Source organism: Pholcus phalangioides, unplaced genomic scaffold (assembly GCF_987345545.1).
Source record: "Pholcus phalangioides strain wild (caught in Gottingen) unplaced genomic scaffold, Ppha-v1.0 ptg000018l_1, whole genome shotgun sequence".
NCBI lineage: Eukaryota > Metazoa > Arthropoda > Arachnida > Araneae > Pholcidae > Pholcus > Pholcus phalangioides.
In genome coordinates, this window is record NW_028301611.1 from 10533962 (window position 1) to 10561952 (window position 27991).

The window sequence follows — 27991 nt, forward strand, 5'->3', positions numbered from 1 at the left end:
TATCGTTCTTGTGTTTTTTAATTAGCTCTTTCCATAGAATATCATGTTTAAACAGCAAAAAGATTACTACTATATATCAACTACTGGTAAAAGAGAACAGCCGGGAGAGATAATAGAGGAAAGCTTCGGAATTAATCTCCGGCATTTTGTATCCAAGGAAAATGTCGAATGTCGTTCCTGAAAAAAAAAAAAAATAATAATGATTGTTATTATTGTAATAAAATTAATAATTTTAAATGGTACACAATCAGAGACGTCAGCGAAATAATATACAGTGGAACCTCCCTTAATGGACACTTCCCGGAAAACCTCGCATTAACGGACATCTCCCGTCTGATCTCCGGCCTCGTGGAATAGGGATTTAATGTATTTTCACTCCCCGTTAGCTGCCACTCTAAACAGCGGACAGTGAAATCAGGCAAACTAATTTTTCCTCTAAATTCTTAATTTATTAATTTTTGGTCATAAACTGAGAATTTCATATCATCAATCATATTCGACTGACATTATGCCTCATCCCAAGCTCGTATTGGTAAATATGATAAATCATAAATTAATTACTTAATTAACTGAACTATGGTCTAAGATGGTACATTCGAATTGTAATGTTGGTTATGTTTGTTGATACGTAGGAAGAAAGACAACGTTATGACTGATGATGTTGCTATGAATGTTTTTATCTTCTTCACACTTATTTCAAATTAATTTAATTTTTATTGTAAAATGTGCGTAGTGTTCGTATCATGTACGGATAAAAATACTGTTATTAATTGCTTTAATGAAAAGAAGAAAGGTCATAAATTCTTCTATATTTCTATCAGACTTTCCAACTTTATTTCGGAATTATGCATAATCACCTCTAAAAGTGATAAATGAAAAAATGTAGTGAGATATCTAAGTAAACTTTCTTCATCGAGACGAAGTGTGTCATTTTTACTTACACAGTAACATGTACATTTTAACAATAAAATTTATGGGAACCAATTGCGACTGGAGCCAGACGTTGTATAAACGAGGTTCCACTGTGCATATCGTACCACCCCCCCTCCCATAAGAGGACACTCCCCGTTAGCGAACAAAATCCTTGGTCCCATAGGTGTCCGTTAACAAGAGGTTCTACTGTATATGCTAGCGTAAAAAAAAAAAGGAAGAAATTTCGAAGACAGCCTCGGGGTATATCCTCATCATTTTTGAGAATCCGGTCCTTTCACCCTATGCTTGGGTTGTTCTCAGCTACACAAAGCTGCAGCGTTGGTGCGTTAACAACACATCAAGCTTTTGGTACGGAATTGGCAGTCATTTGCTTGGCGCTTTTTTCTGCTTTGATTGAGGTGACAGGTACTTTAACTTAAACTCCTGCTATTTGCCAGTTAGCAAAGATTAGCTAGATGTCCGACGCTCGTCTTAAAGAAAATGGCCAGGCATAGCGGGGTTGGATTGTCCGAGGCATGTCATTTTTTTGCGAAGTTGTCACGCTCCCTAGGTGTAGAATCTGGTAGCCATGTATGAGCACTAGGGATCCTTTCTTTTCCCAGATAGGGTACGTTCTCTTTTATTTCACCTGCACAGACGCTGTTGTTTCTCAGCGAACGGAATTTTGATATTTGTGCGGAATGACAAATAACATGCTAAATTATTCAATATAAGGAATTATTTTCAAGCAGCAAAAAACTCTGTGTACAGGGATATTCTCAGCAATTCTCAGACTCTAAAACGTCCGTATCTTTTGAAGTTATTCATTATGAAAAAATTGTGCCTTTCTTAATTACTTTTGTCCATAACCAATATACGGGTAAAAATAAAATTTTATTAGCAAAAAATATGCCTTCTAGAAAATATTGAAAATAACCATACAGTAGTGTGTTTTTTAATGCGCCATCTAGATGCGTGATTCACGCATCAAAATTCGATTTTACCCTTCCAAATTTCAGCGAAGAGTGGAAAATAGTCGTTGAAACTATAGGTTTTTTTTGAAAAAACGTCCCTCTCTTGTTTTTCAATACCACCCCTCAAAATTTTAGAGAGGAGTGAAATCACTCAACAGAATTATTTCATAGGATAACACTGCAGTACAGTATTATGCAACATGTAAGAAACATCATTGAACTGAAGCTGTGGTGCCTCCTATCATATAAAAACACAACTGTTATATTTCTTCGATTAAAATTGGTGACCTGTTTATGATTGATGCGCCACACACAGAAAAATGGTATGATATTATTTTGTAAGCAATTATATTAGTTTAATTATCAAGTTTGCTTAAGAAATTTTGACAGTTGTTGTTTGTGTGTTGTAAAATAACCTTAGTAAAACAAAATGTAAGCCTCCTTGGCATTTTGTAATTCCAATCGAAAGGGAAAAAACCAGAATCGACCAGCTTTTGGTCAAGACTTTTTTTTTTCATTACAATTTCAAGAAGTTAAGGAGGGTTACATTTCTCTTTATTAACGTTATTTTACTACACAAAAACAAAAACTATTAAAATTTCAAAGCAAACTTGATAATTAAATTAATATATATATATATATTATTGCTTGCAAAATATTTAGTGACACCATACCATATTTTTTTTGCGTGGCACATCGATCAGAAACCGGTCACCAATTTAAATCGAAGAATTAAAACAGTTGTGTTTTTTACATGATAGGTGGCAGCAGGAGCTTTAGTTCAATGATGTTTTTCCCATGTAACATAATACTGCACTGCTGTGCTATACAATCAAATGATTTTTCAAGAATAATTCCCCTCCAAAAATTTAAACGTGGTAGTTTTGTAAAAACAGAGACACTTTTTTTTCAAGAAAACCAGGCTATTAAAAGAAAAACCTAATATTCGTAGGAGTATTTCCACTCTTCAATGAAATTTGGAAGAATAAAATTGAATTTTGATTCGTATTGGTGAACACAGATACGTAATAGGGCGAGTGTGAAAGAGATAGACCCATCACCAAATGAAGCCGCAAATCTACTGAAGCAAAGCATCACCAGCCTCCACCGAACTCATTTTTATACCCAATCAAATGATAGCTATACCAAATACGGCCAGGTCAAGTCGTGATCAGTGATCGAATGATTCCGTGACTATTTTTTTCCTGGTCCGTCCGGTCGACCCCAGTTCTTGGTATCCTTCTTGTCGCCGTCGCCCATTTTGCCCATGCACCCTTCGGGGTTTCCGATCCTTATGTCGCAGCTGTTCGCTCTACGCTCTTTGTCTGGAATCTGCTGACCGAACCTGTCATTGTTGCTGGTGTCGTCACTGTAGCCGCATTTAACCCCTGGAACATTTGAGAGGCATGCCCAAATTCTGAAGGGAGTACAGAAAAACATGTGACGCATGAAATATATTAGTAACTGAATAATTTTTTGTGCGTCTCGAATGCTGCCAGTTTCAACGTGTTTGTTTCGGAAAATATTTTTTGGCCAATAACTTTAGGGCCAGAAAGGAAATTACAAGGATTCTGATATGGACATGATTGGAATTGGCAGCATTAGAAACGCATACAGGTCATATTCACATGCATGTTCTTACCATGAAAACAATTTTGGATTTTTGATACTCGGGAAATATAGAATATAGAAGGAGATCAGTGTGCGAAGGGTTAAACGACGTAAAGTGAGTTCGCCTATCTGCGCCTCTTATATTCTCCGGGCCTCCTTATGGAGTTGAGAAGCTTCCTGACGCCGTCTTGGGTTATTCGTGACTCGTTGGCATCAGGCTCTGCCAGAGACCTCTTCTTTTTGCCCGGGGAACTGTCGGATGCCCAGTAGTTGTGGTCATCGACGGCAGTCGCGATGTCCTTGTAGTCACAACTGTGCGACATGCCAGCGTTGAAGTAACACGTACGCTTCCTGAAATGGAAAGCAGCCAACGTGCACGCAAAAAGAAAACATCACTTTTTATGGGCTTTTTTTTCCCTTTCCAATAAAATAAAATAAAAAATTATCGTCAGAATAGTTGCGTTTGTCATTGACAGGTGGTGCTGTAGCGTTCCCAGAGATTCTGTCTTATCCGCCGTCACACAAGCTACTCCTTTACCACTCACTGATTGCAGTCATATCGCCATACAGCAATTTACTATCGATTGAGGTGGGCCGGAAATGAAGGTGCAATCTATCGCTATTAGCTTAAGGCTCGGTCGGGAAAGAACTCTTTATCTATGCCCTTCCCCAGGATCGAACCCCGTGGTACTGGCAGCAGTGCCGCCTTAACGCATGGGCTCACCCAGGTTCGGGTGCTCTTCAAGTGCAGATCGGGGGGGGGGGGGCTTATGAGAATGAGATATTGTTCAGATTTTCGAGATTAAGCATGTAATTGGTACATTGGTAGACAGTTACTTCTAGCCTACGGAAAAGGTAGAGGGGCCTCAGGAAAACAATTTTTTTCCCGGGGGGCCCATGATGCTCTTAAGAAAGGTCCTGCCTGACGGTAACTTTCGCAGTGGAAAACGAGCACATCTTGCCCCACTCGGGTTCGCACAAACTAGAGCTACAGCCACCTGTCAGCGATGAAATGTAACTACCGTATTTTAATGTGTTTAAGAAACTCTCGTGTATAAGAAACCCCTGAATTTCTGAATTTTGAGACTTAAAATTTGGAAAAAAAATTAAAAATATATATCTATATTTGTATATAACATATAACAACTATGTGTGTATATGAGGAACGCCTCTTACTTTTGGGACCCAATTTTCAGCGAAAAGAGGCTCCTTGTACACATTAAAATACAGTATTCAGGAAATAATATTTTTCGTTATGGAAGAAGCCAATGTCCTTCTATGCATTTTTTGCGAAAACCACAACGTGCTAGTGTTTGCACGTTTTGAATTTTTACTTTCTCTGTCACTTTTGGATCACCTCATATATATCGGGTGAAATGTATGTTTAGCATCGTACAAAATACATACTGGCGTATAATCCGTATATGAAAATTTCATCCATGAATAATGAAATCATAAGGCAAAAATGCCTTGAGGGGAAACAAAATTTCTACACTTTCCTGCTCACGTTTATACAGGGCCGTATCTAAAGGGGGGGGGGCAGAGGGGGCAATTTCATGGGTGGCAGTTTTAGGTGGGAATAAATAACACCGTGTTATAGAATTCTCGAATCATTCGGTGTTTTTCGTAAAACTCTATATATATATATGGCCGGGATTACACTATAAAAGTTTGATGAAAGATCTTTTACATAACTTGGAAAAAAAAACCACCAATAAGCGTACCGGTAACCATAAGAAAAACGCTTATTGGTTGCATTTTTGAAGTTTTACAAAATAATTTCAACAAAACGGGGTTTATAGTGTAACCCTGGCCTAATGGAAGAATAAAAAAAATACTATCTCGGATGCAATAAGGTAAGATCCTCGCTTTAAAAAAATAAACGCGGATCAATCTTTTGTGAAATCGAAACGGATCTTATGGCTTTCTAGGCCGGGATTACACTATAAAAGTGTTATAAACGTTCTTTTATAAAACTTGAAAAACGTAACCAATTAGATTATCGGTTGCATTCGAGAAAATGCAACCGATTAGCTCCTCCCAAGAGCCAAAAAATGAGGGGGAAAAATTTTCTGTCCACAGTAAATACAGGATGATTCAACAGGCCTCATTGTGTCTGTGTGTCCGCCTTCACTATATTCACAGCTGATTGTGTCTGCCTCGGCTTTATTAGCAGCTGAAGACGTCTGCCTCGGCTTTATTAGCAGCTGAAGATGTCTGTCTCGGCTTCATTAGCAGATAAAGATGTCTGCATCGGCTCCGGGGGGGGGGGGGAAGGGGCGATCATCCCTCCCAAGAGCAAAAATGAGGAGGAAAAATTTGTCTCTTCCGTAAAAATACGGGACGATTCAACGAACCTGAACAGTAAATCGCCCGTCCTAACACATCACCCTAGATCCGCGGCTGCCTCATTATAGCTGCGATAGCCTTTTGCGTCGTCCCATATTTACAAATCCAGCTTCGCGGAAGCCCTCGAATGATTCGAAAAGCTCTTAAATATGATGCTTAGCCGTAAGTATATGCAAATAAGGTAAGTGATGCAAGAAAAGGAAGGGAAAAGTAGCTTTTTTTAATATATTTTTTTTCTCAACTGCATCAAAGGTTCCATAACACGATCAAACATTTTATGTAAACCTCGTGTTTGGGGAAACATTCGTGCGATGACTTGTTAGTGTGAATAGTGGGGTTTGAAGGTTCACGCAAATGTTTGAACTGAATCAAGCAAATTTGAAATTATTTGGTAAAACATAAGGGTTTTTTTGCGTATACAGACAGTTATGATCGTGTATTGGACCCTTAACAATGATACTACTGTTCAGAAAAAAAAAAACCATGTTCTTTAAGGAAATTTCAATGCTTCTACGGGATATATTGGGGCTGCTGATTCCAAATCTAGCATTGGTTTTATTAGACAGGCTCTAGTTTTTGAGATGGAGTGAAAATTAAACTTGAATGGTCACCTATAAGTAGCGTACAAATCACATTGTTGAGAGTATGCATCATCCAAAAAACTAGAGCCAATTCGGCAGAATCGACGCTAGATTCGGAAACAGTACCTCAAAATAACTCTAAAGTCATCGAAATATCTTTAAGAAAAATCCCTGTTAAGCAGCGTAATCGGAAAAATGATGCGGCCAAAAAGCCAAAGTAAAGTTGACTACAGACAAAAAAATTGTCAAGGGCAAGTAAAGTTGTCAATATGCAGCTAAAAAAATTTTTCAGTCGGAAGTAATATTGCTGATATCAGCCAAAACAGTATCAAAGGCTACTAATTAAAAAACCAAAAAAAATTTTTTTTTCATAGGAAGTAAAGTCAATTTCAGCCAGAAAAATTTTCAATGTGAAGTTGTTCAGCCAACAAAAAATTTTCAATAGGAAGCAAAGTTGTGCCAATTGCAGCCAAACAAATTTTCAAAGGCAATGGTTAAGATGTACAGAAACCGTAACTGGTCATTAATGTGCCCTGTGCAAGAATTTGCATTTAGGCTCGTTCTTGGGCCCAGAATTGCCCATTTAGGCCCATTCTAGGACCCCCTTCCAAGTGGCCCTCTGCGGGTGCACCTGTTGCACCTGCCTAGTTCCGGCACTGAATATTATAATAACCGATTATTATACATATTAACATTAATCGTAATACATACAAATCATACCGATCTCATGGCAACTTGAAATTCGGTCATGAACTAATTAATAATCATTACAATAAACAATACTTGTTATACACCTACCATCGTAATTTAAAATTTGCATTAAAATTCCGAACGCGGTCTGGTAAAAAGGGTTTTCGCTTATTCAGAAATATTTCCATATAAATTTGAAAACGCTTCACTCAATTAAGCTTGTTTCCGTCCTTTGATGTGAGCGGCTAAAATTTCAGGATTATTTCAGAGAAATTCGTTCCGTACCACGTGAATAGCGTCTAAATTTCTTGCAGCGTGAGATCATTCTGATCATAACTTACGTATAGTTTTTTAAAAAGAATTCTAATTTTTTCTTTTATGTTTAACCCTAAGGGTGTTAAAGAAAATTTAACTATTTGTTTTCCCAATATTATCTAATAAGTGACGTAAAAAAAAAATTTAAAGTACGTACCTATATAAGTATTGATTATTTCCTTTCAAAAAAATTGCGATATCAAAGTGGAGAAATTATAATACAATGTGTCAAATTATGATATAAATTTTTTGTCGTTTTTTTTTTCATTATTGAGACGCTTATGCATCTTTTTTGACGTAATTTTTGATATTTTTCAAATTTTTTCAAGAAATTTAACTTGGTGTTTAGCTCGAGGCGATCAAGTATTATAATGGAGGATAGAATTTAAAAAAATATATATATTTTTAATGACTTGAATGTGAAATATCGGAGATAAATTCCAGAAAATTTTATCTCTTTAATCTATTTTCAACATATACAGGGTGCATAAGAAAGTCCCTTTGCCGTAAATTACTGGCGAACAGTTGATCCTAGAGGCATACTTCCAGATAGAAAAATGATCGAAATAACGAGTAGATTCGAGATACGTCATTCATATTGCAAGGGGGGTCGTATAGATATTAATTTTTTATATTTACTTTCTATTTGGACATTTGGACACCCCGTTCTAAAAATCCCAATTAGAACGTTGTCGCTCTATCTTTCCTGAGGTCACAAAAAAATTTCCGCGTGGCCAAGTGCAATTTCCATTGAGACATTCGAATTCAAAAATCACTGAAAATGAGGAAAACAACCGATATAATGAGCTTATAAGTCGGTTTATCAGAGTATGCGTCGGGCTCCTATTGGGGCTTCGACAACTTTTGCCAGAGGCATTGCGGTGAGCTGGAGATATCAATTTGTGTGCCTAATTATGCATTTAAGAGGTAATTTCATAAGTGAAATATCTAATGAACTATTCTGAAGAGTCGCCGATGAACCATTGATTGGACAAGGTGAGCCACGATTTACCGAAGTTTGAGAATTATTGGCTTATGCCATACACGCTCAACCTGCTGGTCCGCGGGCTAAATGTAGCCCAGGAAAAGTTATCAAATTATTTAAGTAATTCGCGGCTCATTTCTAGATCATTTAAAGCTGCCAGTGGCACATATCCAAGTAACGATCCCAAGCACATTTCCAAATCAATTGGGTGACCCACGGCCAGATCACTTGAGTGGCTCGCAGCACACTTACAGATCATTACAGATCACTCAAGCAATCTGCAACCAATTTACAGTTCACTTGAGCGGCCAGCGACATTTTTATAGATAAATTTAGCGACTCTCGGCACATTTCCAGATCATTTAAGTGACTCGAATTTTTCCAGATCACATAAATTGAACGTGACACATTTTCTGATCCCCTGATCTGCTCGAGTCGCATTTCTAGATAACTCAAGCGGCTCGTGACACATTTCTACACCAATGAAGTAACCTGCACTCTACAAAAGATGGAGCACCCTTGGTTTATACTATTCTTTCCTGCCTTTTCTCCGATTTATAAATTAAAATAGCTCAGGGAATATTGCACTTAAAAACGAGGATTAATTTTTTGGTTGGCCTCAGGATAGACACAAGCTCTTTCTTTGTTCCCCTCTCTTTCTCTGATTGGGCTTACCGTTCTTTCAATGTGAATTCTACATTTATATCAATTTGAAAAATTAAAATTCATATGTGTTTCGATATTTACCAAAAATATTAGCATCTTAAAAAAATTAAATAACTGTAAATAAAATCTGTAAAAAATTAAAATAACTGTAAAAAATATGTAAAAAATTAAAATAACTGTCTCAGATAACTTTGGGCTCATTATTATGGTTCATTTATGCTATGATGGAGTAGAAAATGGACTTTCTTTGCGGAATGATATGCATATGTTCGCGAAATTAATTTCTTCGCTTATACAAGGTATTGGCGAAAAATTCGGATGATCTTTATTTGACAAATGGGCGATAAATATGGTAACCTTGTCCTAACTTTATCGCACGTTAGAGAAAGGGAAAAAAGTTGATGGGGGGGGGGGGAAAGTAGAAAATTAACAGGGAAAAAACAAATGGAAGGAAAACAGTACAGTAGATAAGTATAGATAAGAGAAAGGAAATCTACTTCATATAGATAAGGTATATGAAGTAGATTTCTCTTTTCACCCTCACTCAACCTGTGCTCATCTGCTCTTATACGTATATAGCAGAAGGTTACATCATATGTGGGGGAAAAAGAAACTAATAATTGTACAGAAATAAAAGGAAGGGAAAGAACAATTTCGCAGGGTTACAACAAAGCCTCACAATGTTGAGGAAAGAGGAAGGAAAACAGAGAGAGAGAGAGAGAGAGAGAGAGCTTGTTTGAGTTCATTTCACAGGCATTTGGACGCAATATTACGTCCTTGATCGTCAAGTGGTTAAGTAAAATGTGAAATGTTTTGTTAATGATCAATTCCATTTTGAGCCACAATTAATTGATAAGCAATTTAAGAGAGAGAGGGAAAAACTGATGATGGTGATGATGATAATAATATATACGTACTGCAGCCTGCTGATTTGATTGTCCATGTCATCTACAAGCTGTTTCATGAATTTCAAATACCTTCGGCGGGCCACGAGCTCCTTAACATTGCTGCCAAAGAAAAATGGTTTAAATAAATTATACGTGTCTGTGATGCTAATTTTTATTCATTACAGATTCACTTAAATCAAATACGTAGAACAGGGTGGTGTAAACATACTGATACTACTCAGACGTTTGCAGCGCCCATTCTCTGATGGAGGTATTTTGGTGAAACTTGGCATGTATATGTTTTATGGACCATGGGGGGAAAAAAATAACTGCGACGGAAAGCGCTGCTTTTTCACCTGGTGGTAAAAAACTGAACTATTTCGTTTAAATTGAACTTTTCTTTTCTGGATTCACTGAAGGCTTTTGTAAAAGATTCTATGCTGTGCCGTCTCAATACCATGGGCCTCTCGGGCAAAACGATGTAAGGAGCCCTTACTTAGCTGGGAGCCACAGCTTATGTATTTGCTTACTCTCGCAAATAATGTTATCACGTCTCATCATGTACGACGCACTATTGGAATTAAGCTCAGAGCCGTGCCTGCTGAATTGACCCGTGAGTTCAAATGACCCTGGTTCTATGCAGCGCTATTTAAGAAACATCGGGAGTCCCACTACTTGGCTGGGAGTACCTGTATACAAAAATTTACATACTTATTCTTGGAAAAAATAGTATCACATCTCATTATCGCTGGGCGCTATCGTGGTGCGTACAATACGCACTTGAGGCCGTGAATTGTGTCCGGGAGGGCGCGTGTGTTAAGACGGCACTGGCTCTATCACCACTACTTATAGAAAAAGGCCTCCGCACGGAGCTCGTGACGTCACGAACTTCGTGCTGAGGCCTTCTTCTATAGGTGGTGTTGGCTCTATGAGCAGTTCTGCTTAATTCTGAAAGTAGTCACACTTCCCCCCCCCCCACCATATTACATCTTTTAGTGCCATTTCATTTACAAAATACGGCTGTATAAGTACATTACTTTTTTATTTAATCTTATTGCTTGTTGGTGTCATTTTTTGAGAGATGCTGAAATTTTACGTGTTCAGAGAGTTACAAAATTGCTCCAAATTGAGGGAATCAGAAACAAAATTTAAGGTAAAACTATTCGAATTTATAAGCAAGATTTTATCTGAGGATGATGCTACTCTCCGCTATCCATACAAAGATTTTTAACAGCTGGCTGATGCGAAGATATATTTTGGAAAGAGAGAAAATTCAACTGCCTCTGCGGGCCCATGTCTTTTCACTTTCCGGGTGAACGTCCTAGACCACTAGACTACAGAGGCAACGAATTTCTCAATCTTTCGTTGGTGCTCGTGTTCACTGAACGGGACCGTACATGGACGGTCGGACCTAACTCAGGCCAAAGCTCACAATTGCTGACAATGCCACCAGATGGCGACTTATCCGAGGATGATGTCACTCTTCACTATCCATATAAAGATTTTTAACAGCTGGCTGATGCGAAGATATATTTTGGAAAGAAAGAATTCAACTGCCCCAACCGTACCATTTTAAGCGGGGGAATTTCAACTGTCTCTATGGGAAAAATTTTGGTTCCCGAGGATTTTATCCGATTAAGCGCGGCCGACTGTGTACGTGATTCACTTACAGGAAACTCGAGGAAACGGATATTTCCAAATTCTTCGAAAAATTTCACTTCACAATAAACGAACTATTATTTTCGGGAAATCAATAAAGCTTGAAAAAAACAAAAAAATTTCTTTTACTTCTCTAAGTCGTAATCAAGAGCTCCGAATGCAGCGGAAAACAGCATCAGGCACAGGACCAAGCTAAAATGGTGATACATCATTATTTCACTCCCGACCTTTTGATGAACCTGCTGGTAGAAAATAATAATAAAATAAAAATGATGATTATATATATATATGCAATATACACTGAGTGGCCACTTTATTATGAGCACCTGAGAATTTCAAGCAAATTATCTATGGCGTCACATTGTTGCCGATACAGGGCTGTAAAAAAGGACATGGCCAGTGAAGGATGCAAGCCCGATATCCAAAAGGGTTGGGCCCACGCTGGGGGAAAGCTGAGCATGCTGGACCACACGGCCCAATTACCAGCAGCCCTCGAGCCGCCCCCGCTTCCAGTCCAGCACTCCGAATCCTCAATCTTTGTGTTCGGGGCCACAGGCTGTTAGGCCTGTGCACTAATACCACCATCCGCAGTTTTCCGATCCTGCACGGTGACAGTACAGAAAATTGCAGCAGATTTTAATCAAGGTTCGTCTCTCAACGGATCTCTGAACGCTCTGTTCACACAATGCATCATATGGAAGCCGGAGGCTAGTTCAAACACCGTTGCTGTTTGCAGCTAACAAGAAAAATATTTTCTCGAATTCGCTCAAGAGCGCAAGGATCGGATAGTGGATAATTTGAAACATGATGTGTGGGCTTCATGAATCACGTTTTCAGTTACATCATGCCGATGGGCGAGTTAGAATTTGGCGGAAACAGCACGGAAGAATGGACGCCAAGTGCATTGCTAAAACCCTTCAAGTTGGTGCAGTCGCAATGGGATGATGATTTGAGAATGCTTTCCGACCACGCTTTAGGCCCTTTAATTCGTGTTCATGAGCGTCTGAATGACATCATATCTAAACGTCTTTTCTGATCACTGATGACCAAGTACATTCTGTTATGTTGATGGTTTTATCCCAATAGTGATGGGTACTTCAAACAAGATTATGCGTCCTGCCATAGTGCTGGTATTATACGGGATGCGTAATTACAATCCTTACATTCTTAGTAACACAAGAGACATTGGCACGCAATGATTGGTTACTACGAGCAAGAAAGATTACAAGACTTCACGAGAGGGCGGAACTGAATTTCGCCAAATAACTCGCTAGGCTCTTTTTAGTTGAATTACGAAAAAGTATTCTTCTCTTCAACGATTTTATTCACAAAAGAGATGATGGCAACTTCATTGAAAAAAAAAATTAATTTGGTCCTTGAAAGGGTTCTCTTTTGAAGTTAGAAAATAAAACAATGAAATTTAAAACAGGAATCGAAAAAAACCATGATGCGCTAAAACATCACTCAACTTTGCCAAATGTAAATTTCACCAAGTATTTCTCACTATGAGTGACGTAATAGTTCATCGCTGATTGCGGCCAGTCGCGAAGCTCTAAATTCCTTATAATGTGTTTAGGAATGTAAGGTTTGTTTATAATGCATACGGGATCGGTTTGAAAAAAACATACAGGAGAGTTTACTTTTCTCAGGTAACACCTTACAATCCCCAGATCTCAATACCATCGAGAATTTGTGGGATGATGTTCAAAGAGTGATCAGACATCTAAATCCACGATCCTCAAACTATTCGAAAGTGATATTCATCAAGTACGTTCTCAGCTTTCAGAAACGACCTAACAACATCTCGCAGCGTAAAACCTTGCCAAGAATAACCAACGCTGTATTAAAAGGCAAAAAGGTGATCCAACGAAATATTGATGAGGTGGCAATAATAGAGTGGCGCCGCTCATTGTGTTTGATGGCATCGGCAACAAACTTCCACAACTGAAGTTTTCATATTTAATACGTTACGAAAAGGAAGTTATGAAAGAGTGATAACTTTTACTTATCCATCCACTTATCATAATATTAATTTCGTCTAGAAGAAGGTCACAAAGTCTTCACATCTTAGAGGGGTTCTTATAAACACATAAAATTTTATTTTTATGGGGAAGATACCATAATTTTATTATCCTCTATTTCGGTTATCCTAATCCATTTCGGTACAATAACTATTTTACACTCATGGATTACTATATCGGATGATATTTTGGTACTCTGCACGGACATAATTTTTGGTACTAAATCAACATTTAAAAATATTTACCGGAAAAACAAGGAATGATCCTCGAAAATCGTATGATTCCGGGAATTTTATTGAACGGGGGAGTGCACAATTTTTTCAGTCCACGGGACAGATATGCGGTGTTTATGCCGCTCGCAGGACATGAACTTGTATGTAAATAGTGACCATATGCTCCGTATTTTACGGGATAGTTCCGTAGATTTCGCCCTCCCAACTTCCTTTTCTATAAAATGTCCCGTTTTTTCTTAAAATAGGCTTAACTTTCAATAGTTAAAAACTTTTGAAATCAAGAATTAAAACTTTTTTTATTCTGGCTTATAAATTATATTTTGATAATTAATTGTAATTATGTCATAATTAGCTATATAGTCATATAAATAAATTCATCTCACATAATTGCCAAAAACATACACGTTTTTTTTATGAAATACATTTCGACTTGCAGTACCCATGATTTCTGTGATTAGTGACTCTTTCAGCAATTTCAGCGATACACAGAAATTTTAGTTGCCTTTGACAATTTTTTTGGCGGTAACTGGCAACTTTTACCCGGATTTGATAATTTTTCGGTTACAACTGGAAATCTTTTACATGACTTTGGCAGTTTTTTTGGCTGTAGCTATCAAATTCACTTGCATAGACATTATTTAGATGATATCCCGTATATTTATGAAGAAATATGGTGTCGGCCCTAAGTATTTATCATTTTGTGAACATTGATACTTTTCTTTCGAAACAACTTTGGATGGCCGGTGGTTGTTGCGCATCCCTGCTCTTAAACTTGACACGAAGTTTAATGAATAGGACTGAGACAAGGAGGGAGGGGGCCGCAAGAAATAAGTATGTTCCGAAGAGGGACCGTGGGCATAAACGGTTAAGAATTTTTGTCTAGGCTAAGGAAATTTTCAAGGTGATTTCTCTACAACGTGTGACTTCAATGGTTTTCTAAAAGCTCTCATGATTTCAAGGGTTTTCTAGAATACGGATGAATATTATTCCAGGCGTATCCTGGAGATATTCCCAAAGGTATCCTAGAACATTGGTCCTCAACTTTGAACCATATAGCCCCCTTCCCCATGTTTCCAGGATATTCTAAGACACCGGTGAAAATTAAGTGGAAGGGAAGCCACGACACAGGTGGTTAAGGTGCGGGGAAAAATTAATATTTATGGAGAAATAAAGATCTAAAGAAATATTTTTACAGAATATCAATGAAAAATATTTGCAGAATTATTGGAAGAGATATTCTCAGAATTATTGGAAGAGATATTCTCAGAATTATTGGAAGAGATATTCTCAGAATTATTGGAAGCTATCTTTTCAGAATAAATGAAAAATATTTCCAGAATTAGTGAAAGAAATATTTTCAGAATTATTGGAAGAAATATTTTCAGAATTATTGGAAGCTATCTTTTCAGAATAAATGAAAAAATATTTGAAGCTATCTTTTCAGAATTATTGGAAATGAAAAATATTTCCAGAATTAATAAAAAATGTCTTCAGAGTAATATGGAGATACATATTTAATGAAAAAATAATTTCTCAGCACAATTGATGTAAATTATCATTTAATGAAAAAATAATTTCAGGATTGGTGTAAATTATTATTTAATAAAAAATATCTCAGGGTTTATGAAAATCCATATTCAATGAAAAAATAATAATTTCAGAATTAATGAAAATTCCTATTTAATGAAAATATACAATCTCAGAATAAGTAAAACTCTCAAATAATATAGGGCGACCTGTTCGACTCACTGTCTTGAGACCCCGTTGGACCAACCCGTTAAGACGACACTCTGTTTTTTGGCACACAATGTCTGAAAAGTTGAAGACCGCTGAACTAAAGTGCAGAAAAAAAACTATAATATGGAACAAGGATGCCTAACATTTTAGGTTTCTTGGGGCACTTCAGGCCACATGGGAACAATAAAAAAATTTTTTTAGGCCACACTTAAAATAAAAACGCCATACAAAAGTCGTAAATACTTCAAAGCCGAACCTAAATTTTCAAGCCAAATAAAAAATAGCCAAGCCGTTTCTCTCCTAACCTTTTATGGCAAAAATACGTTCAAATCTATATTGATAAATCAGTATGGGTAAATCATGTTAATTCAAGATACCGCAACTGGCCGAATTCATGTCTGTCATGGGCAGCACGCGGCTCAGATCGGATACCTCTGGTCTAGAATGTCAATGTACGTACTTATTCCCCCTCTCCCGTCATAGTACAAAGTCCGAACAATTATCGTTATGTAACGTGTATTATTCTGATTATGAATGATCATAAAAAAGAATTATTCAACAGGTATTTCAAGCAACATCAACCCTAGACTATACACACGCCAGGAGAACGCGTCCTACAAAGCCATTATGTCCAAGAAAAGGCCCTTTTTTGGTCACAAAACAGGTGTCTACGCATTCTCAATTGAAGGTGACACAAAAAGAGTATTATTATTATTGTCTCATTTGTTCCTATTCGGAAAAGAAAGCGGACTTTTTTAAGGACGATGCGCAAACAAGCGACTTGGACGCGAGGAGCTCGAGGAATTGTGCGCCTCCTCACCATTGCTGCTTGTTACGAAATTGAGGACGAGAAAGGCCTCTTGTATGGATTCTGGCGAGCGTGAAAAATACCCTGGTATGTATCAGAATAATGAGGAGGAGCAGGCTTTTCTCGTGATTGGATGCTTCCATTATTCGTCTTTGCGACTGATACATTCAAAAAAATATGTGTGTTGGGGTTGCTCTTCCCACACAATTTTATTCATTTTTGTCATATCCCTGTATTTCTGAATATACATTGTTGCTGCTCAAAATTGAGGGGGAATCAATACAGTCGACGCTGTGTTTTCACTTGTGAACTTGTTAATTAGTTCGTAAAATCGAAAGTTCGTAAAAAAGGGAAATTTTAAAAACCGCTTAAAGCTTAAATCTTCAACAACCACGAGGCAGTTATTAAGAAAGAAGAACCAAGATCATTTATAAAACTATTAAACAATAATGAACCTAGTACAGACCCAGCCGGTATGTACTTACCAAATAGGACATACAGTCAAGCCCCGCTTATAACGAAATCGGATATTACGAAGTATTGGTTACAACGATTTTTTCCCATGCCAGTGAACTTGTAAGACCGAAAATGATGTTAAAAATACCGCTTACAACGAATTGTCATTTACGAATATCGGATGTAATGAAGTTTTGACAATAATGGAATTTTTTTTGTGGGAATTAATTTCATAAAAAAATCTGAAATTTTCTTTCAGAAAATAAATCATATTGTGAAGTACTATTCCGAGAAGCCCCACGGGCGTATGATTCTGTTGATGGCAGCGAATATTGACGTTTAAAGAGAAGCAATAGGGATTTATAAAAATATAAATACGCAAGTGGTAAGATATCTAATCTTTGGAAGAGAGAGATGAAAGGAGCATATAATAGTCATTAGAAATTAATCTTAATCTTCTTCTGTAGTGATATGGTAGGTTTTAAGTTAGTCAAATAATCACTATCCCAAATAGGTAGACCATAGAATGTAGGCCTAAGTACTAAAATCATCTTCAAGCATCTTCAGTGTTATGATTAGCAAGAAATGTTGATTATACATCATGATTGCAAACCAATGTTGATTAAGAGAACTGTGTTGAAAAAAATCTGATGAGAGTATTTTTAGAATAGTTTCAAAAATCTTGGAAAAAGATGATATGGAGTAAAACTATATTCAAATCGCCACGATTTGCTGGTTCAAACAAAGGCAAGACAGTAGCAGATTTCAACTAATCAGGATAAACACAGTTTAGTGTACAGTTATTTATGATATTAATAAGTAACGCAATTATTATATAGGGAAAATATTTCAGAATCAATGAGTTAACTACATCATCAGTAGAAACTGGATCGGATAACCGATCTGTGATAGAAATGATTTCTTCTGGGTAAGCTGGGGAGATGAAAAAAGTTCTGTTAGAAATATATCAAGAAACAATGAATATCTTCATATTTAATGGAAAAATAATTTCACAATAATGGATAATTTTACAGAATCGATGAAAATTCATATTTCATTGAAAAATAATTTTTGGATTGATGAAAACAATTAGTAAAACTTTAATGAAAAAATATTTTTAGAACAAATGAAATTTCCCAAATAATATAGCTTCCATCGTTTGATGAAGATCCCGTGGCCCCGTCGGCTCCACTTGTAAGGATGGCACTGTGTAAATCTATGATTTTGTTTTTTCCCCCCGCAATCTGAGTTTAATTTTTCATAATGCATACAAGCACTTTCAATCTGTGAATTAGGCCCAAGAGGCCCTAAAAGTGTTCCGATCTTAGGAGCCCCTCCTCGAACTCGTTGAAACGGCCCTCATGCACAGGAAATGGACAAAAAATAAACAAGTTATCATTGGTAATAAACCGATTATAAGCCTCAAAGGATTTATTCCCACTTATGGTTGTTTTTATTGCAAGTATAGTATTGATGCAACAAAGCTAACATTACACTTTCGCTAGAAAAGCATTTTATTAGACCCATGAATGTTCAGCAACATTTTTTGCCAACACAGAGCTTCGTATTAAAATTATAACAAATGTTATTATTGTTTATGTTAACAATATTTTTTTCCAACAATTTCTTTTCTTGAACAGCATATTCTGTAACAATTTGAGTTTAGCCAGCGTATTCCGCAATAATGTTTTCTAGAATACATTCTACATGTATTTACATTCAACAGCAATATTTTCTGAAAAATATGTTTAGTAACAAAGTTTTCCTGTCAATAGATATTTAACAACAACGATTTTTCAATATTAAGTTCGTTAACAATGCTTTCTCTCTGTCGCTATTGAGCAATATTGTGTCTATATACCTCAAGTGACTATACTTCTGAAAAACGGAAAATTTTTTCGATATATTATTCTGCATTGAATTCGTGATTCAACAATTCTTTTTGTTAATATATTCTGTGATTGCCGTTTCAGTTCAGAAAATCCGTTTTGCAAGAATTTGGTTTAGGAAATGTGTGTTCTGTAACAATGGTTTCAGTTTATACAATGCATTTTACAAGAATGCTTTTTGTTTAGAAAATTCATTCTGCGACAGTGTTTTCCAGACAATGAATTCTGCAACAACGTTTTCCAGACAATGAATTCTGCAACAATGTTTTCAGCATTGCATTCTGCAACAGCGTTCAGTGTTTCCCGGGCAATGCGCGAAAGTATTTTCTAGACAATGCGTGAAAGCATTTTCTAGACAATGCGCAACATTATTTTCTAGACAATGCGCAAAATTATTTTCCAGACAATGCATTCATTCTACAAAAATTTGTTCCAGACATTAGGCAACAGTGTTTTCCAGACAAAACATTCTACAAAAATGTTTTCCAAACAATATATTCTGTAACAATGCTTCTAGGCAATGAATGCATTTTGCAACAATAATGTATCCAATAATGGTGTGTGTCATTACGAATGAAATGACGAGATTGTCGAATAATAGTAAAATACTGTCAATAATTTGTCAAAAAACATACTTTTTGTGATTTGTAGGGATTTTTTTTAATCCCCTCCATCAGTTCTGGATGAGATACATAATTGGAAGCCGTTGCAATGCAACAGCATTGGTCACTACGGTATTTTATTTATTAGCAGAATTTTATTACAGTAATAGCTACAATACCCGTCAGACCAGACACGACCCAGGCTCTGTCCCTCCCGGGATATAAGTCTTTTACCCGTGTGGGTTGGATCGTGCTGGGGAAGCTATAACACCCGGCGCCTTCCCGGTTTTTTCCATATACAGGGAGCATAAATAAGTTGCGAACCATTAATAAAGGCATATACGTCTCTGAAACACATTGTTGAGGAACCGTGGTAAACATTCAGAGAGACATTGTTGAGGCCCAAAAAACCATTGTTGCCCAACAATTTTTTGCCCATTTCGGGTGTTCGCCCAGCTCTGAAAAACTTTTAAAGTAGCCTATCGTTTAAGTCTTGTCCAGTTTCGCGTATACGCAAAATTTCACAGAGACCCGTTTAAAATTGTAAATTTGCATAGACAGTACACGCACGCACAAATACGCACTTTCTAGTGTTAAATACTGTAATTAATTTCCGAAATAATATGAGATCACAAAAACGTCAATACGCCATTGTTGTTTTGAAATCGATTTAAAAATTAAAAACCATCCCGTGCAGAACGTAAAATGCATTCCTTTCACGTTGTGTTTGAGAACTAAAATTATTTAGAGGCATCAAACCATCGAAGAATGTACTCAACATCCAATTAAAAACTCATTACCAAATAAGCTAATGAGATTTACAATCGCAACAACACTTACTTACATTCGTGGGGGGAATTTCTCCTTAGAAGCGGAGAAGAATAATTTTTAAATAGCTTATTATCATCATTCAAAAATGTTTTTTTTTCTACTAATTATCTCGAATTAATTAAATTAATTACCTTAATGAATAATTACGATTATTGTAACGTTAACAATAGCATAACTGCCGTTGTGATTTTTGCTTGTCACTTTCGCTTCGATGGATCTCAAACTGATTTATAAAAATTGGATGATTAAAAAAAATTGCCAATTATATTTGATAATTGAATGAATTATTTTCTGTATAATAGTGAAAATTTCGTTTCGTAGGGGAAAGTTAAAATGCTCATAGAAATGCTATTGAATGTCATTTTTCCATTGTGAGAGAATTTTTTTTTTGATTGCCGTCGACATCTTTGCCTTTATTTATGGCCCCATGTAGAAACATGACTGTTAATTAATGCACATTTTCTTTTATTAATTTTGTTCTTCCCTAATGAGCCTTGGCAACGAATCCATGGACAAAAGCTGTAATTAGCGATGCTTCATTATCCATACGTGGTAGTAAAGATTTAAAAGATGCCATAGGATTTAGCCTTTCGAAACGTACCAGTAGGATGACTAGAGATGTGTCCAGAATATTATTATTCAAGAATACTCAACAGCACTGTCAGAAAGTCAGAACTCTGAACAATGTATCTGATTACATCTCATCCCATGGTTGAAAGCGAAGGTACAAAATTGAAGTATAGAGAGAAAGGTCTATTCACGAAAGTTTAAAACATGACATGGCGTCTTCTCGTACATAATATTGTTCCGGATATTGTCTCTCACAAGCACTCAAGATGGCAAAGCACGAAACGATTTGAAGGACAACACAGATTTATTTTGCAGAACAGCAATGTACACGTATTCACAAACAGATTTGCCTGTATACACTACGTTAAACATAGGGCCCCTGAAAATTCGCTTCTCACTAATACCCACAAGAGTTAGTCTTCTCTTTCAACTCTACTACGTGCTGTAGGAAGTGAATTTTTCCAGAATGGGCCTCAGAAAAATCCCTTGGTCCGGGAGCCCATGACGCTCTTAAGATGGCCCTAGTCCCAAGGTGTAGTCCACAATAAACTACGAAAACATTTAAGTGTTCATCCACACAAATGTTAACACATTCATCCCACCAAAAAACAAATAAAAACACAAAAACAAAAATTATCGGCGGAATGCAATTAATGAGACGCAAAAATAACTACTAAAAATGATAACAGTCAGCTTCTCATCGCTTCTCGGCGATGAGAAGCAAATAATATATAAATTTATAAATAAATAAAAATATATATATATATTTAATGATATAAATAATTAAATTTAATTATATAAATCGCCAAGAAGCTTTTTTTTACTGAAATACTGTCAGTTTTAGAAAATGGGCTTTGCAACAATGGTTTTGGTTTAAACAACGTATTTTGTAAGAATGGTTTTTGTTTAAACAACGTTTTCTGCAACGATGTTTTCCAGACAATTCATTGTGCAATAATGTTTCTCCCAGCATTGCATTCTGCAACGGTGTTCAGTGTTTTCCAGATAATGCGTAAAAGTAGAGTATCCAGATAAGTATTTTCTAGACAATGCATTTTACAACAATGTTTTTCAGACAATGCATTCTGCAACGGTGTGTTCAGTGTTTCCCAGATAATGCGTAAAAGTATTTTCTAGACAATGCATTTTACAACAATGTTTTTCAGACAATGCATTCTATAACAATGTTTTTCAGACAATGCATTCTATAACAATGTTTTTCAGACAATGCATTCTATAACAATGTTTTTCAGACAATGCATTCTATAACAATGTTTTTCAGACAATGCATTCTATAACAATGTTTTTCAGACAATGCATTCTATAATAATGTTTTTCAGACAATGCATTCTATAACAATGCTTTCCAGATAATGCATCCCCCTACAACAATGCATTCCAGGCAGTGTATTCTGCAATAAAATTTTCCAGATAATGCATTCTACAGCAATTTGTTCCACAAAATGGGCAAAAAATAGTGTTTTTCAGATAATACATTCTACAAAAATGTTTTACAGGCAATATATTCTATAAGAAAAATTGTGTCCTCAAAAAATTACTAAGACTGATAACAGTCGGCTACTCATCGCACGTCCAATTTTTAAATTCAAATATCTTAGGGAATACTTGTCTTAGGAACATGGAACTTTTTTCTTTGTCGGGAAGAGATACAGGCCAACAACTTTCTAATTAGAAGTTAGAGGACAAAGGGACCGTATAAATATTGAGATTTCTTTGATTTTGTGACACACTGTTTTCACTCTCAAAACTGGTACAGGGCAATTTTTGAACGCTTTTTGAGCATTCTTTAAATTGAAACTATACCTCTAAGGCAAACGGTTGATGAGATAAAGGCCGCATTAGCACTTACGGGACGGGACACACTGAATACTGAAGCAAAGGATTAAGTTTTGACCTTGTATAAATTACTAAGCTGGTGCTTCTTGGCAGGCAGTGAGCCCCAGGACATCACTGAATATCCACTGACACCTGAAGATGACTCTTACCTTATCCTATTACCCATATTCCTCAAACTGTTTCCTCCCATCTACAAAATGCAAACAAAACGCGGATTATTCGGAGAAAATAACGAGTTTCCTAACGTTAGATCAACGTCAAAGACGAGCTTTTCGTGTGGGGATTATGTTTCGAAAAATTCAATTTTCAGGACCGAACCCTAACGAATAAAAATCCAATATATCCAGAAAATTTCGTGTCTTTATATAATTTTCCAACGAAATTTTTTTTCTGATGGCATCAAATCCAGGGGACAAATCCAAAGAAAGAGCAGACTTCCGTTCTCTTAGTTAGCAAATAGAAAACGTGGCTTGAGAACAAGTGTTTTATAGATGAAGCGCGTTCAGTATTGATTACGTTTTAATCAATTTTAGCTTGTTTGTCTATTATTTATTCATGGTCTCAAGTACAAATTGGCATTATACATAGTTTTGAGCGCTGGGCCAAGTCTTCCTATGTTTCTAAGAGGGATAACAAAACAGACTAAAGCGATAAATTGATGGGCGGAGATCCGAAAAATCAGGTTTTCGGACCTCCCCAGATGATCAAAAATTTATTTTTCTAATGAAAAAATAAAAAAAAAATTAAAATGTTGGAATGTGCCTTTGTATGTTATTATAATTAATTTCTGGTAATTTCAATGCTATTTGAGCTTTCCGAACTAACGTGTCAATACTATTTGAGCTTTCCCGAGCAAACGTTAATGCTCTATTTGAGCTTTCCCGAGCAAACGTTAATGCTCTATTTGAGCTTTCCCGAGCTAAAGTCAATTCTCTATTTCAGTGGTTCTCAGCCTTTTCAAGAACGTGGCCCGGTTTCATTTATTTTTGTGATTCAAAAGCCCTGTCAAACGCACGACCAACGGAAAATAAATGAGGAGAAATGAAACGGCTAACCACTCGCGGCCCGGTTTGAATGATGTCAGGGCCCGGTACCGGGCCACGGCCAGGTGGTTGAGAAAAACTGCTCTATTTGAGCTTTCCTGAACTAACGTCAATGCTCTATTTGAGCTTCCCCGTGCTAACGTCAATCCTCTATTTGAGCTTCCCCGAGCTAACGTCAATGCTCTATTTGAGCTTCCCGGAGCTAACGTCAATGCTCTATTTGAGCTTTCCCGAGCTAACGTCAATGCTCTATTTGAGTCTCCCGAGCTAATGTACGTCAATGCTCTATTTGAGCTTTCCCGAGGTAATGTACGTCAATGCTCTATTCGAGCTTTCCCGAGGTAATGTACGTCAATGCTCTATTCGAGCTTTCCCGAGCTAACGTCAATGCTCTATTTGAGTCTCCCGAGCTAATGTACATCAATGCTCTATTTGAGCTTTCCCGAGGTAATGTACGTCAATGCTCTATTTGAGCTTTCCCGAGGTAATGTACGTCAATGCTCTATTCGAGCTTTCCCGAGCTAATGTACGTCAATGCTCTATTTGAGCTTCCTCGAGCTAACGTTAATGCCGCTGTATTTGAGATTTTCATTTCATTTTCTATTATCGATCCGATTCCTGCTAGAAGTTATTTGAAAAAATTACTGTACATGGAAAATGATCTTAATTTTTGATTTCAGTGATTCAACTAAGCTTTGTTGAAAATAAGGGGGAAAAAACGGGACATTTTTTTTTTTATAAAAAAAGTGTTGGGACTGCCGAAATTACGGGAATACCCAGTAAAATAAGGGTCACACATGGCCACACTTTACATACAAGTTTTTGGCCCGTGAGCGGTAGAAATACCGCATATCTGGCCCGCGGACTGAAAAACATTGTTTATCCCTGGAAGACATGAATCCTAAACCAATGATAATCTTATATTATCAGATAGAAAAAAGCTGAAAATAATCCGTACTCTTGACATAGTGTTTTATTTGGGGCGGGGCTTAATAAATATTAGGTAGGGGGCCTAATCGCGCAATAATGATTAAATATTTCAAGTTTCCGCAGTATTTGAACGAAAAAAAATGCGACAGCAATTATTTTAATTTTTTTTAATATTTTGATCCGAATAATTTAATTATCATTTTTTGAATGAATATACAGACAACACACCCTTCCGACTCCATTCCTCGTAATGAGCTTTGTTAATTAATAATCAAGTATTAATTATCAGTGAAGAACTTTTTCCCAACTCGGAATCTTCCGATAATTATTTCATTAATTATCTCTTTCACATTAAACAAGGGAAGAAAAAATAATTACAGCTTCCGGAAAAATCCATTTTACAAAATTGTGGGTAAAGATTTGAAAATACTGACATTAAGTTTTCATATTTAAAAGCCCCGGGCCCCCCACTTCCCGAGAAGAGAAATTTACTGGAATTTCGCTTATAATATTTAGATTTCCATAAACATTTTCTAGTTGAAGTGCAGCCATCTTGCTTAATTAATTGTAAATGATGAATTATATAATTGTTGCTTTTTATTTCCTAATGGGTCTCGGCTAGGGGCCCCACCATTTCTCAAGCAGGAGGCCCTCCGTATATAGGAGGCTGGGATGAGTTTTATTATTTTCCCTTTCTTTTACATTTGGACTACTATAGGGGAGAGGCCGTAAAAAATCCTGTCACGGGGGCTCGTAAAAAGATCCCTACTCTAAGATTTGGGGACCCTGCGGTCACTTTTGAATGTAGCTTTCAAAAGAGCCGTCTTAAATCGCTAATGGCTTCTAGACAAAATCATACTCTGGGAATCTCTAATTAGCTGAAAGCATTTGCTTATAAATTTCATTAGGTCTTTTGCTTTCCTCTTGAAAACCATAGCATCAAATCTTATTATCACGAGTAGGCTCCTTATACACTTACATCCGTGCACGGCCAATGCATTAAGACGGCACTGCTAGATATAATATCAATGTCCACTTTTTTACATCAATGTCCCATGGGACCTTTGAAGGAATATCAGCGTTCTATGGAGAGAACCTTTGAGATAATATCACCGTTCACCTTTTACAGAAGTGTGCTACGGGTACCCTTGAAACAATATAAACGCCCACCCTTGAAGCAATATCAACGTCCTAACGAACCTTTGAATGAATATCAGTGTCCTATTGGACCTCCGAAACAATATTAACGCCTACCCTTGAAGCAAAATTAACGTCTACCCTTGAAGCAAAATTAACGTCCTATGAAATCTTTCAGAAAATATCAATGCCTCATAGGATCCTTGAAACAACACCCTTCAAGTAAAATCAACGCCCTAAGGAACCTTCGAAGGAATATCAGTGTCCTATTGGACTTTTGAAACAATACCAAAGTCCACCCTTCCAGCAATATTAACGTCCTATGAGATGAAACCATTTCAGAAAATATCAATGCCCTATGGGACCCGTGAAACACTATCACCCTTTAAGCAATATCACTGTCCACCATTGAAAACAGTATCAACGTCCTAAGGAATCCTTGAAAGCATATCAGCGTCCTATGGAACCCTTGAGACTAGGGCCGTCTTAACAGCACCCTGGGCCCTCGAGTAAAATTATATTCTGGAGCTGAAAGTACATGCTTTAAAAATTCCTATGCTTTCTTTTTAAAAATCGTAGCACCAAATCTCATTATCACTAAGCCCATCATGCACTTGAGAGGGGCCCCATGCGTTAAGACGGCACTGCTTCAGACAATATCAACGTCCATACTCTTACATCAACGTCATATTGCGACCTTTGGGTGGTCCCATGCGTTAAGATGGCACTGACTTTCGAAAGGTGTTGGTAAGCGGAAGAAAATATTGAAAATATATTCCTGCCTATATGAAAAATCGTTGATTTAAGAGAAATATTTATAATTAATATATTTCGCGGGTACCTCTCATGTAATTTAGAGCAATTACATGAAGTATTGATCGAATCTTTTCAGCATTATTATCAAAAGGGGGATTAAGAGTTCTTAGGATAATTTCATGATTATTGAATGTCATCATACAAAAACGATATACAAGATATAATAAGTTCGTCAAATCGGTATTCTTTGAGCTAAGTAGTTGTTTACAAAAAAAATGGTCCGTGGACCTCCTCGATGGTCCTATTTGACTTACGGGGAGCTTGCTAAAGGGTCGCGCAAAATATTTATCAAAATGGAGCCTTGATTAAAACCTTTGTGATTACGGACGTCCAAACGCCAGTGGAAGAAATTTAATTCAGAGTTATCTCTGTTTTCTTTCCCCTCTCTCTTCATCATCGCGAAGCTTCATTGTAACCTTTTACATGTTGTTTACCTTCTGAACTGAAGTTGTTTCCCCCTCCCCTTTCTTTCTATATTACTGTTAATGATTCCTTCCCCCCCCCCGCATATAAGTCCCGTTTACATGGCAAATGGAAGAAGCGCGTTTAATATATGTATAAGAGCATGTTTTTTGTTTTTTGAATATAGCGAGAGAAGAGGGTGTACAGCAAGAGTGCTTAAGGTTTTGGAGAGTGCGCGGGGCCACTTCATTGTTTTGAAAACGTAACGCGGATCACGTAATTGATGTGGGACTGCAGCGCGGGTTACTTAAGTGATCTAGATACGTGCCACTGGCAGATTGAGCGATCGAAAAATGTGCCACGGTGATATGTAAATATCGTTTGAGTTTCTGCAGGTCGTTCGGTTTGTTGTTTTTGTCAATGTGCCACGGGCCACTTATGCCATATGGCACTGCGCCGCGGGTCACTTAAGTGGTCTGGAAATGTGTCAGTTCATTTTTACAAAATTAGTTTTGAGGTCGTGGTTAACATCAGATTACTCCAAAGGCCACATTTGGCCCGCGGGGCCATGGGCAGAGCGTTTATATTATACGGTATCTCGCAATATTCCCCTGGTTGTTTTTGGCGATTATTTTCAACAACAATTATTTTCTTCCAACAAAGCTCTTCACAAATCTAACAACTATTGTTAGTCAGGAAAGAAATACGTAGGAAAAAACAAACTGATCCAAAAACGATTCTGAAAAAGTTTCATATTTTATAATTGCCAATTAATAATCGAATAATTACCATAATAACGAACTTACCTGCAGATGATGTAGAAAGCGAAGTAAGAGAGTGTAGAAAAACAAATAAAAAGCCAGCGGGGGAAAAAAAATCAAATTATAATAAACAAAGGCTTTTCACAGAGGCCTTCAGGGGGGACTGAGAATAGAGGTTCCCAATGTGTCGGCCTCTCCGGACAAGCAAAAAGTGACTGCTCCAAGAGAAATTATCAGCTTTTATATACGATTTTTTTCCCCTTTCTTTGA

At 36.9% G+C, this 27991-nt stretch overlaps 1 protein-coding gene across 4 annotated transcripts; it reads right to left on the reverse strand.

Moving 5' to 3' along the window:
- Nucleotides 1–27981, reverse strand: LOC149071718 (uncharacterized). Of its 4 annotated transcripts, none has more exons than XR_016194577.1 (5): nucleotides 27767–27938; nucleotides 11759–11871; nucleotides 10001–10090; nucleotides 3529–3848; nucleotides 1–177 (listed from the first exon to the last, which is right to left on the reverse strand). XR_016194577.1 is itself a non-coding variant. In XM_089247829.1 (5 exons), the coding sequence occupies exons 2-4, from the start codon at nucleotides 11839–11841 to the stop codon at nucleotides 3081–3083; spliced, it is 396 nt and encodes a 131-aa protein (XP_089103955.1). In that variant the 5' UTR covers nucleotides 11842–11871; nucleotides 27767–27981; the 3' UTR covers nucleotides 1–177; nucleotides 3033–3080. The 4 variants fall into 4 exon arrangements, 2 of the variants coding, with proteins under 2 accessions (XP_089103955.1, XP_089103956.1); XR_016194576.1 differs by having other exon boundaries at nucleotides 11759–11868; nucleotides 27767–27905; XM_089247829.1 differs by lacking the exon at nucleotides 3529–3848 and adding an exon at nucleotides 3033–3303 and having other exon boundaries at nucleotides 27767–27981.
- Nucleotides 27982–27991: the final 10 nt, after the last annotated feature.